Source organism: Maylandia zebra, linkage group LG3, assembly GCF_041146795.1.
Source record: "Maylandia zebra isolate NMK-2024a linkage group LG3, Mzebra_GT3a, whole genome shotgun sequence".
NCBI classification, from domain to species: domain Eukaryota; kingdom Metazoa; phylum Chordata; class Actinopteri; order Cichliformes; family Cichlidae; genus Maylandia; species Maylandia zebra.
The window spans coordinates 49,116,264-49,128,393 of record NC_135169.1 but is presented as its reverse complement, the minus strand read 5'-3'; the positions used below and the strand labels follow the sequence as shown (position 1 = coordinate 49,128,393).

The window sequence follows — 12,130 nt, the reverse complement described above, 5'->3', positions numbered from 1 at the left end:
CAGCTCATGTCTATTCTCCATGCAAATAGAATTGAACTATTGGCCACTGCAGAGTGTGCAGTACTGTACTGCATGGCAAATCAATTATAGACAAGATTAATTCCGCACACTATCACGAATAGAAATTCTTTTTCCATTTCAAGTGACAGCACTGTATGTTATCTGGGCAGCAAGAGTTTATCAGTAAAACAGACATAAAGCTGCAAATTCAGCTGTAAGCGCAAACACAGCTGCAACTGAATAGATACACTGACAGATACAACATATACACAAATGCTGAAAGAGAAATAACTGGGGAGATGCAGGTTTAAAAAAAAAAAAAAACTTGCTCAGTTTTTCCTTACTAGTATTATGTATATAGAACTATCTCATAGTATAAGACTTTAACTTTGTTGTTTATTGCTTTTTTATTGTAGACTGTAGTAATTTTATTCTTTTATTCTGCTGATTTAATGCAACAGTTTCTCTCGTGGGATCATTAAAGTATCTATCTACAGAGTGCTGGAAAGTAAATGCAACAAAAGCCACAGTATAGGTGCCTCTGCCTCGACCCTTGGAGGCTGCCTAGATTTTGGGTCCACTTTAGAGACGTACAGTACAAAGAATGTATTAGTCAGGAGACAAGTTTTGTTTCTGGCAAAAAAGAGGAAGAAAATAGAAGTTTTCACTATTTCACTAAGCTCGGGAAAAGATCATAATATCAATCATAATTTTTTCCTGAGACCTATGCATAACCTGAAATCTCAATTTGACTGTAATGCAGACTATATGATTATAATTCTGATAACACTCTAGCTTAAAATAATGTTTAAGCTTGGCTAAGCTATGCAATTTATCAGTATCACATCTTGAACACCCTGTGATAAGAAAAATACTAGCTTGAGAAAAATGTATTGTTCAATTTTTAATCCATCTATAAAATGATGGCCTCTACGGTTGAGTGACCAACGGATAATCCTCCTTTTGAAGTTCAGTTACTGTTTTCTAGCTCACCCCTGCATTTCCTGTCTCATGTTTTCCATATCATATAGCTTAGTGGTCAGGTTGCTGTTTGCATGTTCTTCCCATGTCTTTGTGGGTTCTCTCCAGGTACTCTGGCTTCCTTCCACAGTTCAAAGGGTTATTGAGTGATTCTAAATTGCCCATAAGTGTGAATGTGAATCAACATGGTTGTCTGTCTCTCTGTGTTAGCCCTGAAACCTGTTTGCGGTTGCAGGGCTGGAATAGGGTCCAGACTTCCTGAATTGGACAGGCAGAGGAGAACAGATGGACTATATGATCATGCAAATGCATAGGTGTACACATTTCCTCTCCCACAACACAAATAGTATTTATTAAATGTGTACAAAAATGCTGTCTACTGTGTGAAAAGCTGAACGAGTTCAAATGGAACAAAGACAAAACAATAACCTGCAACACGAGACATTAAAATAGAATTTGAAACCATCAGAGGAGCAATTCCTGTCTTCTCATTAATGCAGCAGTCAGATGTAATGTTGAGAATATTAGGTGCTGTGGAATCTAACAAATGCATCAGACAAAATGGAGTGGATACGTGACAGGATTTAAAATTTAGTTTGAATAGAATGGCAGTAGTCTGGAATATGAGAGAAGATAAGTGACATTTATATAGCACAGTGTTTCAAAGTGTAAAATAAAAACATTCATGCACATGTATTCCTCTTTTACCTTGACAAATACGTAGTCATCCTGCACCAGCAGCGAGTTGTGATCAATTTTTCCAAGGAACTGTGCCGTCACCATTTTGTCCGAGCAGTTCTGAATGAGGCAGGTGACATACAAGTAGCCTGGAGTGACATGGACAGCAACAGGACAGGAAACAGTGACACGGTCAGGAAACAGGAAGGGATAATTACTGCTGGAAATTTTAAACAAAACACATTGGCATTCTAGAATATCTTGTTAATAATTGCAATGCATCTTTGTAATTTCTGCCCCCACACCCTTGAACAGGTCCAGGCAGATCATGGATCCTCTCTGTGCCTTGCTCTGCCTGACGTCTCTTCCTGTTAAAAGTTCTTCCTTCCCACTGTCACCAAGGGCTTGCTTACCAGATGGTTGGTTTTCACTTTTGTTGGCCCATAAAGTCCCTCAACTGGACTATTTTGAAAACACATTATAAAACTGAATAAAATATAGTGTAAAATATATTTTTTATTATGTCTCAGCTACTTAATATCTGATGTGTTTAAATGTGTTGTAAAAATAAAGTAACTTAACTTGAGTAGGTTGAATATTCACAGAGATTTATGATTATTCAAACAGCATTCACAGTAATGGTACTTATACTGTACATGGAAGCTAAATACAACTATAGCTTTTAGCTGACATAATAAAAACTGTGTAATCTATGTTAAGTAGAGAAAGTAAAAGAGAAAAGGCTCAAGAATGGGGAAAAAATAGGATAGAATACAATAGAAATAAGCATAAGCTGAAGACTGCAGCTTCTGCTTTTCTGTGGCTGGCTGTTAGAGGGAGTGGAAGAAAATGTATGAGAGGAAAAACTAGGCGAAAAGAAAAATGGAGACATCATTTTCCAGACTCTATAAGATATGACAGCTTCCCCATAGACATACAGTCGTTCTAGGATCCAAATGGCCAGGAGGGATTACCCTCACACAGGCACACAGAGAGGCTAGCGCATGGTGCAAAGCTCAACCACTATTGAATTTCAACCAGCAGCTGCATCAGCAGCATCGACTCCTGAAATGCAGCCGCTATGTTCCCCCCAAAGGTGACAAGCTGGCAATAGAGAAAATACTCACACACACACACACAACTTCACACTCTCAAGCCTGCATCCACACATGTGCGAGGTTAGCAGTTCAGATGCACTGGCTGAATCCACATTTATGGTTTGACCTTCAATTGATTACATCAGACACTCGGAAATAAGTTAAAAGTATCAGCTCAGATATAACTTAGAGCTTAACAGCATCTGAAGTGAATTAGACATTCATCAAACTGACCTTGACCTTTCAAAAATACAGGTTCTTACAGGACTCACTGAAACTTCAAATCACCATATGGCAAACAGAATCTATGCTTACTTCTCACACATGTTTAACATAAAAAAATAGATGATAGAAAATAGACTCAAAGAATTTCACACATAACTTTGGAAGTACTAACAATTACTACGACTAGATAATGAAACAAAGGGCTTCAAGCTACGTCACGGAGGGCAACTTAAACTGTGTGTCACATATATCAGTGCTGCTTCTGCCCTGCATCAGTGCCTTCTGTTTCAATTCATCCACCAACCTCCACCAAAGCTCAAGAAGAATCACTCCCTCGTTTCTGCGAGAGGCCTGGGAGCCTGAAGGTCTTGCACAGTATCTTTCCATTTCCCAAGACTGTGCGGTTCTGCACAGATATCTCAGATGTCATTCCTGGAATCTGCTGATCTGCTGGGTCACTGCTCCAAGTGTTCCAGTTACTATGTGGACCACTGTTGCCTAAACTTTCCAAATTGTCTCTCAGCCCTGGTATTTGCATTGTTTTTCATTCTTCTTGTGTTTCTTGTTCCTGATGTTGCTATCACTTGGTATCGCTACATCGAACACTACGACTGTCTTCCTCTGCTTGTCCACCACTACTATTTCTTGGTTGGTTGCCCATCACCCGTTTGTCTGTCTGTATGTGGAAGTTCCACAGAATATTACCATGGTCATTCTCAGGGCATATCTCATTTTGACTTTGTGTGTGTGTGTGTGTATGTGTGTGTGTGTGTGTGTGTGTGTGTGTGTGTGTGTGTGTGTATATATATATATACACACACACACACACACACACATATATATATATACATATATGTATACATATATATATGTATGTATATATATACATATATACGTATATATATATACATATTATATATACTGTATATATATATACATACACATACACACACAAAGTCAAAATGAGATATGCCCTGAGAATGACCATGGTCTCTGTATATATATATATATGACAGAGAGGATGACTCTTTCTCCATGTCCTTTGCTAAACAGAATGGATATTAATCTACCTGGTTTAAAAATTCATAAAAGACAGTTTTACAGATGTCTGTGTTATAATGCACCATATCAAGTCACCTTCATTCACATGTGGTACATCCTATCTTCTTTATATTGATGTCTTTTACTACTTTTTTTCTAAAGTATTATCTTAGTAGAATAAAATCAACATACAACTACATAAAAGAAAATTCAAATCGGTTCAGCCTCAGGATGACGCAACTTCATATCGCATGACTGAGTCAATTCTTTTCATCAGCACTGTACTTTTCCTCCTCTGCTTTGTCTTTGTTCAGGAGGTGTGTGGAGTGGCTAATTTATTGAAAAGCCCAGACATTTAATCAAAGCAGCATACGGTGGAGAACTCATTAAAAAACTATTAGATTGGACTAAGTGTTCAATTCCAGCTTGTGGCACACTCATTTCTTCATGCCACTTGCTGTCCTCACATACCTGCAACCACACTCACATGGTGAAATTGGGTGGTATGACGAGGAAAACAGCAACAGGGAAACAGGGCATAGCTAAAGGGATATTATTGAGACTGTGACTATTTAAAAAATACAGAAAGCAATACATGTAATACTTGTAGAGACATGTACACATTTACAGTACTCCTAACATTACAGCGTCAATATGTGCATGAACAAGATACTCTCATGCTTTCTTGCCCTTCAATCTCCCTAATGACAAACTAATATACAAAGACACACTACCAGCTAGCATCTCTGTGCACACATGGCTCATCCATCAATCGACCACCCCATCTCCTAGGAGACTTTCCTCCCACCCCTCCAGCCCTTCTCAAACATCAGACAGCAGTCCTGGGAGCTGAGGGCAGGGCCACAGTTCCTCATCTCTCCTGTGTCCTTTTTGGTAGCATGCCATATTTAACCTTGGCCATGCTACGCATGACAGGGTTGGAGCAGAGGATTTGGGGGAACAGGGTGAACAGATTGGTTTAGCATGCCTGGTCGCTCCCGCCTTCCTCAACTATCTATCTGGGCACAGAAGCAAGGAGAGGAAGAGGGAGGAGAATGAGAAAGATGAGGCCATGTGCCCCAGGAAGAGCTCCCCTAACTGGGCAGTCAGCCCAGACAGACAGCCTCTCATCTTCACTATCCACAAACACAGGGAGCTTTGTTCAGCCCGACAGATTTCACAATGCAGGCAGCATCTTTCTGTGTGTGGGTTAAAAGATTGCTCGTCTCCTCCTCAAGAGGTTCAGATTTTAATGGCCATTTATAATAGGGAGGTTTATTGAGAATGGAACAGCAAATATAATAAACACATCCTTCATTGTGCCCTTCAGAGTCTGCCACTCCTATCTGACTTTGCCTGCTCAGGTTTATTTAGAGGTTATAGTTTAGAATTTAGGATTATAGTTTGGGAGACTGAGAGAAGATGAAGTCAAGATGTGAATAAAGAGTCTGAACATTTGCCACCTTCATTGACAAATGCACAATCTCAAATACACATTTCTATTACCCTCTTGGCCCTCTGTGTGGAGGTGTTCGTCTGTCACTCAGGAGATATGATAATCCAAATTCACTGGTGTGAGTATTTAGCTTATCCATTAATTCCCCACTGACCCCTCACACATAAACACTACCAACACTCCCACACCAAGGTCATTCGGTAATCTCTTCTTTTACTTGCTTTTACATTGTAGTGCTAGCGCTGCCTGGATAGGTAAAACACATTATCCTCTACCTCAAGAATTCTTAAAGAGAAGTTGATCCTCATGTCATAGTTGAACTGAATGAGGCATCAGTCATATCTGGCAAGGATATTTCAAGAAACAAAATTCATTACCATCAATCCGGCATAGGGCCATATTGGCCTGTGCAAATCCAAATCACTCCTTACAGATTTACTAAAAAGGCACAGTGACGGTTTTGCTTTGATTGTCATGTGACCTAAGATTGGTTACGTCTTTGACTTTGAATCCTTAGTTAACATATCTGAGGTTGAGTTTCTGTTTAGGTATTTCTGTACTCTATTGCATGAAGTTTTAATTCTTATTTTTTGAGGTTTAGATTTTTGAGGGTTTTTTTTTTAGGATCTCTGCCTGGGTTTTATTACTCTCATAAAGCTTTTCAATTTTCTAATATTATTTCTAGTGCTGTCAATAGATTAAAAATATTTAACTAATTAATCTCACAATTTTCTGTAATTAATCACAATTAATAGCAATTACTTGATCAATAGCCTGGTTTCAATTACTTTTTTTTTTTCAACTTAATATTTACGCTTGTAACTGACATTTATGCAATATAATGAAGTAAATGCAGAATAACCACAAAGAATGTATGCTTAAATTCAAAGAGAATTTAAATAGTTTTCTTGCATCTTTTAACACAGGTTATTTTCTGTGAAACTTTTTTAAAAACCTATATACTAATAGGTAAGTATACACCAATATATAATATATATTAGTGCTGTCAAACAATTAAAATGTTTAATCAGATTCATCACAGGGTTACAGTGGATTAATTTTGATTAATCACAATTAAATATCATTCATTTTTATTCTATATTAATCGCATTTCATTTTGCATGAGCAAACAGACTCAAGAAAAAAGGGAGAATGTACGCACTTTCATGTTGCAATCCACTTGGCAATTGTGTCAGTCAACATGTCTGAGGCAGTGTTGCCAACTCCTCAGTAAGGAAAATCGCTATTGGTTGTCCTAAAAGTCGCTAAATGACATCATAACCTAATTTGCATAATTGGTCATGCTAATATAATTGTAACCTACGCTGTTGGAGAGAGAAATAACATCGTGGAAGAAACATAAAGTGAGCAAAAAACGTCCTAAATGCATTTAGAATTTATTTAGAACTACAAATTAAATTTCGTTTAACAATTATTGTTTTTTAATGTCACAATTCCAACCCTGCTCCTTTATCCGGGCTTCGACTGGCAAAAGTGACCCGAAATAGGCACTCTGGTGGAGTTACTTTATGTGTGTGTGTGTTTATAAGTAGTTTTAAACCTTGTGATCCACAAAACAGCATAAGAGTAAAAGAAGAACTGACTGCATTACAGTCAGTGCGGGAGCAGCGGCTTCGCTCATGCGCGGTTCATTTGCAGTTTGGACGCATAGGTGTGAACATCTCCTGCAGCTGGGGGAGGACTATCCTCCGCCCGTGAGCGCTTTAGCACGGGTGAGGTGCCCACGGCAGCACTGCTGCTTGTTGAGAGTAAGAGCAATACGCCCTTTCACATTAAAAAGTCGTCATAAGTAAGTCTCCAATAACACCAGAAAAAGTCGCCAGATTTGTCGCTAGAAGCTTTTTAGAAAAAAAGTCGCTAAGGGGGTCTGAAAACCCGCCAAATATAGCGACAAAGTCGCTAAGTTGGCAACACTGGTCTGAGGTAGACTTACTGAGTCCCCGATTCTCCGTGAGTGGTTTGTCGCAAGCTTGGTGACGCGTTAGCCAAAGTCCTAGCAGCATCCCCGGCTAACGTATGCTTCACGTCAGTGTGATATTTTAAGCTGGAAGTGCTTCGGTAAAAAGAAAATTCCTTCTTGCATAATTTGCATAATACTTTATGTCGGTTGACTGTTCCGTCTTGTTATTTCTTTAATACTCAAATTTCCATTGAGAGGGCCAATGTGCGTTTATCATCTTCCATATTGAGTTGATTGGTTCAGCTGCCCATCACTACCAGATCAGCTGCCCATTTGCGCATGTGCAAAGGTAACTCTATTTGGACAAACTACCCGAAATGCATTGACAGAAACATTTTAGGGATTTTGAGTCATTCTGCACTCCAGATGCGTTAATTGCGCTAAAAAAAAAAGTATCACATTGACCGTGATGGCAGATGAATTTGCATTAACATGTTAATTTTCACAGCACTAATTATTTCCTTTTGGTTTTGCCTTAAGGCTATTATTAATTCTGTCCTTCCCTGAATTCAGAGTGAGTTCTCTTGTGCCTTTAGTTGGGTTCTTTGTTATTTTAACAGTTTAAAATTAGTTGTCTCTTGTGTCTTCCTTTAAGCTTTTTTTTTTTTTTTTTTTGCCTGTCCCGTTTGGCTCTTTTGCCATCAGAATTGTTGTCTAAAGGCAAAGAAAGATGCCCAACGGATTTACTTTACCGGATTTACTTCCTTTAAGCTTGACTTCATCCCCTGTGATTGTCTTGATTACTGTCACCTATGTCTCATTACCCTCCTGTTTCTAGTTAAAGTGTATATATAGTCCTGTGCTTCTCCTTAGACTTGTCTGTAGTCTTTATCTTCCTCTGTTTGCTCTTAGTTTTGCCTGTTTCCCTGCAAAGACCTTAAAGTTCTGCTTGTATTCGGATTTGGCTGTAGGCATTGCATTCAACCTAATAAAGGTTCACCTTTTTGTTTAAAATCCTGTATTTTGGTCCTCTACCCATCAGCTTGTGATAGTGCCAGTTAATGTATTTTAATAACATGCTTTTAAACCCAAGAAAGAATACACCTGGTAGCATTTCAAATTTCAAGTCTCTTTGCTGATTAGCTGTTTGCTATTAGTAGTATAAAATTGGACCAAAGCTAAACCTTGTGCTTTATTTTACCTCTAGATTTATATCAACTTATAGAAATTCTAATAAACTTTGATCTTCTCTGACCAAGTGCTAACATTATAACAAGATGAGTGGGCTAGTGGAAGATCACTGCACCTCCACTTGTATCTTGCATCTCCATGTGCACCAGATCAGGATCCACATCCACACCAGATACAGACCTGGAACACAGAAGACAATCATGTCAGATGTAGATCAGACTTCAAGCTTAAAACCACATATGACTAGTCCAAGCAACACAACAGTAAAGCACAGTCAATACAATATGTTTTTTTAATAATAACAATTTGTCACTTTAATGTTTTTAGAATTTTACTTCTATATTTCCCTTTTTTACATTTTCTAATTTTAATATTGGAGCAAGACAGAAAATATGGAGAAATAAAACATGGAACAAATGGCATGACCGCACAAATTCGCTGCATTCTGTCAAATGATGTGTGTTTTAGATGTTCACATAACATGGTGAACCCAGGAAAACGTTTTTATTCATGACTCAAACCTGTTAGGGTGGTGGATGGATGTAAATGTAGAAACATTTAAGTTTGAGTGTATCATTTTAATCTTTTAAATTCAAAATCAAAGGTTAAGAAATGCTTTCCACTGTTTTTATGGAATTACCAATGTTATATGTCTAAGTTTGCAGGGGAAGACCATCTAGAACTAAACCATTCAATCATAATTTTAGACAACTTGTACACGTTGATTTCTACGCTAATTTTATTTTAGCCAATCCAGACAAAGCCCCTCCCACTACCCTGAATTCGATAGGCAGAAAATGTATGGCTGGATGGATAATATGTTATAATGTACAGTCACTGTCCACAACCCCTTTTTTCACTGGTCAGCACTTCCTGGAAAATGCACTTATCCTAACTCATGTTAACGTAGTATACTTTAAAACCATCAAAATGTTCATATGCTCCTTTTTAAAAGCACACGGATGTATACAAAAGTTCATTTGCTCTGTCTGCCCTTCAGTGAGTGGTAAACTAAACAGTTCATCTGAGTAGAACTGCATAATGTAGTCTGTAAAATATCCCCCTGGCCAGTAAAGACACAGTGGAGATTTAAAACCTTGTTACTTTTCTATAAAGAGATTTTACAAGCAATTAGCAGACTGTGAGGGGAAGGGGAAGCAAGGTAGGAAAAGAGTTATGAGGGGTAAGGAATATCAGTCATATTGTAGGTAAAGAGAGAGCTCATAGAGGACGCTTCAGAAAAAACACTACCCACGTGAAACAGTTTACTTAAAAAATCTTATGTATTACTTTAAATAAGTTACACATTAATAAGTAATAAATAAGTCACATTTCTTTCAGCATTAGAATAATTATCACTCACTGCTTGTTTTTCATTGCTGGGATGATACACATACGTCTCATACTCTATACATGGTGCAGGTAAAATATATATTTCTTATTAAAAACATTATTAAAAGTATTCTAAAAATTATTTGGTCGTACTAAATGCAAATGACATTTCAAAATTTTGCCAATGGTACGTTATTGTTTGTGCAATACATAAAACTTAACTTGATTGAATGGAATAAAGTGGTCATTAATAGCCAATTCAAAATCAAGTCTATTATCCAGAAAGTCTTTTCTGTTTAACAAAAACAGCTGCCAACAAATGTGGTTCATCTACAAAACCAAGTTTGCTTCTGGGCTCAGTCCAGTTACTGCTAGTCAGATGTCTATGGAATGGGTTATACACCCATCGTACAAATATAAGAGGTCACCACAATTTAAACAGTGGATGATGAAAAGCGACTGCAGAAACAAGAAGAAGAGAACTCATTATCCATCTGTTAGCCTGATATCAGAAAGAATGTTCAGCTTGTTAAGGGGCATACGAAGGAATGACTGGCAGCAGAGACTATGATGAAATGTCAGTGATGTATAGTGATTTATACCAATGACAGTTAAACTTTTCTAATAGAGCGACTGAAGTGAGCACAGCTTAGAGTAGGGGGTCCATTTCAGCTTATCACAGCGGTAAAGAGAATATAGGAGAACTACTTATGTAAGCCTTAGAATGGGACTAGGGACCAGCTATCAGCTACAAAACAGCACGTCCATATTTACCTTCAGTATGGTATTGTGTCCACTTTAACAGATTTCTTTTTAAAGACTGACTTTTACCCTGGACAGCAGAGTATCCAAGAAAGGAGGGACAGAGCGCAATAACATGGAATAACATGTCCAGAAGCAGAATCAAACCTGGATCTCTGGAGTAGCCTTTCAGCATATAGTTCACCTGTTTAATCCACTCTAATAGATTTCCATTGGCATGTACCTCAATGTAATTTATTTTGCGTTGACACTAATGCACAGCAATGCCGAAATACTCCTTTTGCCAGGTTTTAGGATGTTCCTCTTCTTGTTAGTCGCCAATCCGGCTTTAAGCAAACACTGGGCATTTGAAATGTCCTTATCAATAGCTAAATCTTTGTCTGCCTGACATTTGCAGTTTTCTTTTCTTTTCTTTTTTTTTAACTTTCTGTATTTATTTTTACTGTATATATACTTTAAGGTTCTGGACCTGATCAAGAGTCTTGCTGCTTGTTCCCATCTATTAGAAAACCCATGAGCAAACGTCCCATGTCCTCCTTGACCTATCTTGGAAACTTGCATGTTTCTTTGGATAGAAGTGTCAGCTCCAAGCATGCAATGTGAATTCAGACTGAAGGTGAATTTGCACTTTGAGAAATGTTACCCCTCGGCCATCTAGTGAATGATTTCAATGGACTGAATGGCTTTAATGGAATCTTCTACCACTGCCGTGCAGATGACACCCAGTGACACTTTTCTGTCAAGCCCAAAACCTTGACAGCCTCTTGACATTGTTGTACCCAAACTGTGGAACAGCCTTCCTCAGACTATTAAAACAGCAGATTCTGTTATTTGTTTTAAAACAACTGCTGAAAACTCATTTTTTATAGGTTAGTGTTTCCTTAATCTTTTCACCTTCATTTTTTGGCCATAGTTTGCAACCATGCATGCATGTATGTGTGTATGATGGAACAAAAGAGCATGTCTGTTTTTGTGTCTGTATGTTCAAACATGTACACTTATCTCCTGTACATATATATCTCTGTTTTGAAAAGTGCTATACAAATAAATTCTTCTTCTTCTTCTCGTTATTATTATTATACAAGCTGTTTTCTTCACCTATTCTTAAACATTTTACTTTTGTTTTTAGTTGTCAGCCTTGCAATGTCAGTTTAATTTCAATAAACAGCTTTTTCATTTTATTGAGAATGACAAACAAAACGTTTACAACCTAGCATCACAAAAACAAGGTCCACTGGAACACATTTAGCTAGACCAGCCTAAAGGCAGATTGATTTTAATGTGATATTTTTTGTGTGATTTATGTGCACTTGCAGGAAGACTTCTGGTCTCTGCTATTCCTGTTACAGCTGATATGACTGGCTAAATTCAGATCCCAAAACTCTAACAACATGCATTTACAGTGTGTATGTATGTAAAACCTTAGCCACATATATAAACTTTTGA

At 37.8% G+C, this 12,130-nt stretch overlaps 1 protein-coding gene across 4 annotated transcripts in view; it reads right to left on the bottom strand.

The window, feature by feature from the left end:
- sorcs2 (sortilin-related VPS10 domain containing receptor 2) overlaps window positions 1-12,130 on the bottom strand; it is a 416,004-nt gene that overhangs the window by 112,125 nt on the left and 291,749 nt on the right. For all 4 annotated transcript variants that reach the window (XM_076881972.1, XM_076881973.1, XM_076881974.1 and 1 more), the window contains exons 6-7: window positions 8,706-8,770; window positions 1,690-1,808 (exon numbers count right to left, since the gene is read on the bottom strand). In XM_076881972.1, the coding sequence (XP_076738087.1) occupies window positions 1,690-1,808; window positions 8,706-8,770 (184 nt within the window). The remainder of the gene's footprint in view (window positions 1-1,689; window positions 1,809-8,705; window positions 8,771-12,130) is intronic.